This window comes from Nematolebias whitei, chromosome 11 (genome assembly GCF_014905685.2).
Source record: "Nematolebias whitei isolate Nwh7 chromosome 11, NemWhi1, whole genome shotgun sequence".
Lineage (NCBI taxonomy): Eukaryota > Metazoa > Chordata > Actinopteri > Cyprinodontiformes > Rivulidae > Nematolebias > Nematolebias whitei.
The window spans coordinates 33,042,639-33,048,605 of record NC_056508.1 but is presented as its reverse complement, the minus strand read 5'-3'; the positions used below and the strand labels follow the sequence as shown (position 1 = coordinate 33,048,605).

Sequence of the window (5,967 nt, the reverse complement as noted above, 5' to 3'; positions counted from 1 at the left end):
GAGAAATGTCAGCTTTGATGTGGGTTTGGTTTCACAAGCGCAACATAAACTCCGGCGGTGGAGCGCACAGTTCCCTCACTCTGAAACAGCGTTAAAAGATGTGACTGTGATGAGTCTGATGAGAGGTCAGAGCCACTTTTTAAAAACCAGAGCGGTCAGAAATTATATTTATGGTTATTTGAGTTTATTAAAATCAATTTAAATTAAAAGAGCTGCTGATGGTCGTCTGGTCTACAGCTCATGGCGGAAGAGGTAGCGATGGCTGGGCTTCAGGTCAACTTCCACAGGAAAATGGTCGCTCACCTCAAGAGCCTGAAGAGGATTCAAACAAACAGGATTATTGTTTAAAACCGATAAGTCAGGAATATCTTTGTCAGGGTCTACCTCTGCCTCCGTGAGGTGGAAAGCCTCCTTAAAGTTAAAGGGTTGAGCTGATCCTGGCACCACACTGGACCTAATCTCCTTTCCGTGCACAATAATCCTGTGTGAAGATGAATTCCTTCAGAAAATGAACATCCACTGAACGTCAAAGACTGAAAACCTCTGCAGATGTGTGCTCCAGTTCAACCTGTCGTAGGCACAGTGGGTTTTCTCCCTCACGGTGGTGTCCTGCTCGTCTCCAATCAGCCAACAAAATTTGGGATCGCTCCTCAAACGCACACTCTTCCAACCTTTGATGGTGACGTAGCTGCAGCCGGCGTTCAGGTCTCCTAAGATCATCACGTTCTTTTGGGGATGAGAAGAAGCAAACAAGAAGAGAAACACAGGGGTTAAATTACACGCATGTGGACGAGAGAAGCCAACGTGGAGGTCTGTAGAGAACAAAATCAGAAAGCGAGCGCTTGAGGATGCGGTCCAACCTACATCAGTCCTCCACTTCTTGGAAATCCTCTTGACGACAGTAAACAGTTCATCGATCTCCTTCATGGCAGATTTGGGAGACGTGTGATGCCCAATCAGGACGAAATCCTTCAGCTCTGAAAGTGAGCGCACGGTTAGGGAGCGCCTTGTTCCAGGAGTGAATCTTACACGTTAACTTCATCAAAGTGTAATTACTCTGTGCTATTTGATGTTTTTGTCTTTTTGGCGCAGCAGTTTTGTTTCATTTATCTTTTCACTCATTTAATATTTCAGCTCTGGTGTCTAACTTTGCTTATTAGAAAACAGGTTTTCTGGAGCATATATTCCAGCTTAAGATAACACTTCCTGGTCCTTGGAGCACGCTGCCCTGAACGTTGGAGGTGTTCCTCTCCTGCGACACACCTGGTTTACATTCATCTGTTGCAAACAGGAACAGGATGACAAGCTGCTGGGGTAATTCATTCCTTTGATTATTGGAGATGAAACACAAAGTGCAGTTTGCCATGCAGCAATCGAAGATAAAGGAATAAAGACAACAAAACAAGTCTTACTACGGTGTTGTCTTTTCATATGCTGCAGGAAACTCTGACACATTCAGCTGTATAAGTCCGAAGACTGAAATCCTCATTTGCTTCTTCTCCTTAAGCTGTTCTTCTGATCTGAGATCTGCGGAAACTAAAGTCTGATCATCATCGGTGCCTTCTTGAGCTCCAATGAGTGGCCGTGATGTCACAGAAGAAACGATTGAAGTGTTTCCTTGTAGGATTTGGGTGATCGCTCATAAAACCTTTTACTGATGTGCAAGAAGATCAGAGTTTTCAAACCATTCCAGCCAAAAATACTCCTCCCAAACCCCCTCAGGGCTGTAAAGGCTTGAATCACTCTCTGTGATCGCCTCACATGCATGTTTTTGATCACGTAGAGAAGAATCTCCAGTCAGATCGTTTTCTTTTATTCTAATCCACCATTGCTTTCAGTGGTGAACAAAGTACTCTAGTACTTAAGTAAAAGTATTTATACTCATGGTCAAATCTTACTCAACTACATGTAAAAGTTGCTCAGTCAAAAGTTTACTCAAGTTAAAGTACTGAAGTACTTATTTTGAAAATACTTAAGTATTCAAAAGTCCATGCATTTAAAAATACCAAAATATTTAAAAGTACAAATTATATTTTCTAATATCAGTACATTGCTGTATTGTTTTGAGTGATTTAGAACCTTGTAACTCTCTGAAACCACCTGATGATGTATTGACATGTAGAACCACTCTAACACCACATGCCTTAATAAAACCTGTAAACTACAAATTATATCTTCCATGCATTTTACATGATTGTGGAAAGTCATGGAAGTCCTAACAGATGATGCACATTTAGTTTTTTTCGTCAGCTTCAATATTCATGCATCACATTGTGTGTAAAAGTGCATTGACAGCAACAACTTAACACAGGTGAGGAAACGGTAACACTGATAACTGAAAGTATACTGCTATATTTAACATAGAAGCTTACAAAACAATGAATGTTCTGCACAGATGAATCTAGCATAATACCTGAATCAACAACTGGCCAACTACATTTAAGGAAAGAAAAACAGCAACAGCAGATTATAAAGCTGAGCCTAAAGGAACAAGAAGCAAGACGCTTCCTATAAATGTAGTCAAAAGTACAATATTTGTCTTTGAAATGTAGTGGAGTGAAAGTTATAAGATCCCAAAAAATACTCAAGTAAAGTGGAGATACTCAGAAAAACTTAAGTACAGTACTCAAGTAAATATACTTCGTTACTGTCCACCACTGCTTATAATTTTTGCACGATCACTCTCAATGTTCAGGTTCATATTTTGTGGCAGCACTTTGCTCTCAAATAAGATTAAAGCCTTTTTTTCTTCTTTTATGTTACATTAAACGCATGCTATTCAAGTTTAATTATTTTTTTCCAACACATAATCCTCTCCAAACACTGAGCTATCAGGGGACCTTTGGGATTAAAATCTTAAAATAATCTGAAAAGGTCACTTCTTAAAGAGTTAGATGAACATTATCTGAAACAAATGCTTTGAAGCATCATATTCATCGTGTCTCTGTTTATTTGTCAGGTTTGTTTAGTGTTTACTGTGTATTACTTATTGATAATCTCATCTGTTCTGTTTTTCAGGTTGAATTAAAGGTAAAGTTTATTTTTATTTTTATCAGGAATCTGTGATGTTAACACAGTTTAGGTACTCTGGAAATCCCCATCAGTCCTGTCATGTTCTTCTCGTTACAGAAAATTTGGATTCATCTCACATCTCAGCTCTTTGGCCACGTTTGTCCTGACTTATTTCAGAAAGTTTTTTTTCTGTTTTGTGTTGACTTTCTCAAATGTCCTCACAGCAACTTGACTTTTTCCAGGCACCTGTGCTGAGCGGTGATTTAGGAATGTTTTTTATGATTCGTTGGGTCTTACGTGTCGTTGGGGAGTGGAAGCGGACGACGAAAGGCTCCCTGGAGAAAACTTCAGTTTCATTCGTCCTGTCTCCCTCCAGTTTAGGATATTGATAATGCTCCTTGACCTTCAGCATGTTGTTCCTGGAGATGATCAGAGAGGAGAGGCCTGAGAGGACGTGGTCTCCTTTAAAACAACAAGCTGTGGATAATCTACCTGTAAATATAGACGTATTGCTCTTTGTAGCTCTTCCTGCCCAGTCTTACACTCTCTAGATAGGAATAAGAGTTGGATTTGTCAAATCTGCAGAAACAAACACAACGTTAGAGTTCAAGCTCGCCGGAGCTTCTAACCCATTAAAGTTCGTACCTGTTAAGATCTTTGACCAAAGCTTGAATGACTTCTCCTTTAGAGTCTCGGACCTCCTGAATGAGGCACAAGTCGCACCGAGAGAGAATCTTGTGGAAATAAAAAGATCAAAAAGAAAGAAATGGATCCATCAGGTGTCCAGTTTTGAAAACTGCTGCACACACAGACAAAGTACCTTCAGTAAAATTCCCATAACTCTCTCGTTGTTTGCCTTGGATTCCCCAAAACTCTGAACGTTAAAAGCACAGATTTTCAGGGACGACGTGACGCTCAACACACACAGTCCCACAACCAGCAGCAGCTCGGCCGTCCTCATCCTGGAGGCATGCATATCCCTGGAGGCACAGCAGGCGTTTGGTCAAATCTCAAAATGTCGAGGTTTATTTATTTTTTAAATATACAATAGAGAAACTTTCAGCACCGTCACAACACCTACCTTCAGAGAGATGACTGACCTCAGGCCAGCAGAGGTCCATCTCTTCACCGAGCCGCCGTGTGTTTAGAGAACGTCCAGGTGAATTGTGAAAGGTTGTGTGCGACGGATGTGCTGCCTCAGCTCCTTTTTGAGAATGGAGCTTCATCTGGAACTGTTAAAACCAGTGAATACGACACACAATGAGTGCGTCCAGCTCAGAGAGCAGCTTTCAGAGGGGAATCAAGCAGTAGATGTTTCCATGCGGCGCTCCGGTCAGCTTCAGGAGGTTCTTTTTGTAGAATAAATGGCATTTTATTCTGCTTCATGTGCAGCTTGTCATCACTGAGCAGAGCAATCGTATCTCAGAGATCCTGCTGGTTAAAACATGCATGTTGTTAATTTTAATGAAAGCTATAGATCAGGGGTCTGCAACCTTTGCAATAAAAAGAGCCATTTTTGCCACCTTGCTTACTAGTTATGATGAGAACAGAGTCGCAAAACCTGCAATAACTGTGTACTGTCAACTGGTGGCCCATGGGCCACAAGGTTGTTGGAGATGGCTTTTCCAGCTGGGTAATATTATAAAAAGAAAAAAATTTACTATTATTAACATGTATTGATATTTTTACATTTTAATACAAAAGAAAATACCAGATTCATGTAAAGAAAGAAGAAAAAACCCCGATTTTTAACAATTTAATAAAAATGAAACACTGAACTCTGCAGGCTGATGTGAGCTCCTACTTAAAGCATAAAGTATAAAATTAGGCCAGTTTGTTGGATATCCAATTATATTTTTAAAGAAAAATGAATACTTTCGTTTACTTTGATTTTGTTTTTTGTTTGTGTTTTATTCTTAGTGTTATCAAAGTTACTCACCATATTCCTTCTAAGCAACTTGTCTTAAAAGATTTGTCAATTTGTTGTCAATTTTTTTTAACTTAACTTGTCTTAAAGATATTCCAAAAACATTCTGGTGGTTTTGAGAGAAAGATCAGCGACTCAGAGACTGGACGTTGATTTAAAGTGGCTAACAAACTACTAGCATGACGTAATCCATATGTTTTACGTTGTGTATTTATACTATCCTTCACATATTTGAAAATGACAGGAAATCTGCCAAAACTAGCCATTTTCATTGTTGGTAAAAAATTGAAATAAAATTCAGTTTTATTTTAGTTTTGGTCTAAGCCTGAAAGAGCCGCTGCAGAGGGACCAAAGAGCCACATGTGGCCCCAGAGCCGCAGGTTGCAGACCCCTGCTATAAACCATATTAATCCATGTTTTTCTACAACTCCATGTGCTTTATAAGACAACTTCTGTGTTCTGCTTCTTTCTTGTTTAACTTTATTTTTACAACATATTTGTCTTTCTTCAGATTACAAGAAATGTTTGTGAATTTTTAAGCATCCGATTCTGATTCATTCAGAAAATAAAAAGCTCCTGACCTCAAGAGGTGAATTAGTTGTGTCGACACATAATGAACAAATTACTCTAGATAAAAACAATAAAAGATATTTTGACAAGTTTTTAGAATTCTGTCACAAAAGCACTTTGTCACCATTGTTTTAACTGAATTATGAATGAAGCCAACAAAATAGTTTTATAGACAGAAAATAGTATTTTAGCAGCATAAGGCGCCACAGAAGATGATCAGCTGCAGGATGGTGAATTTCTCAGGTCTTTGCAGGAATCTTTCACCTGATTTCTCATTTTTATACCTGACCACGTTCCTCGTTTTTAAATCTGTGACGGTCAGATACAAAGAGCTGAACAGAAAATACCACAAGCCATAAAACAGAGAATGTACCAGAAGAACGTTTGGCAACTCAGAAATAAAATGTAAAAATAAATAAATAAAAATAAATAATTAAGGACATATATATATATATATA

General features: G+C 38.9%; 1 protein-coding gene across 1 annotated transcript; it reads right to left on the bottom strand.

Moving 5' to 3' along the window:
- Positions 1 to 231: 231 nt before the first annotated feature.
- Positions 232 to 4,005, bottom strand: dnase1l1l (deoxyribonuclease I-like 1-like; the record flags this gene model as incomplete). The annotated part of the gene is given in 8 exon segments (XM_037684223.1): positions 232 to 312; positions 385 to 481; positions 569 to 726; positions 865 to 977; positions 3,310 to 3,431; positions 3,505 to 3,591; positions 3,658 to 3,746; positions 3,833 to 4,005. Coding segments are annotated over 8 exon segments (920 nt in total), but the record flags the coding sequence as incomplete, so codon positions are not given.
- Between the last annotated feature and the right edge of the window lie 1,962 nt (positions 4,006 to 5,967).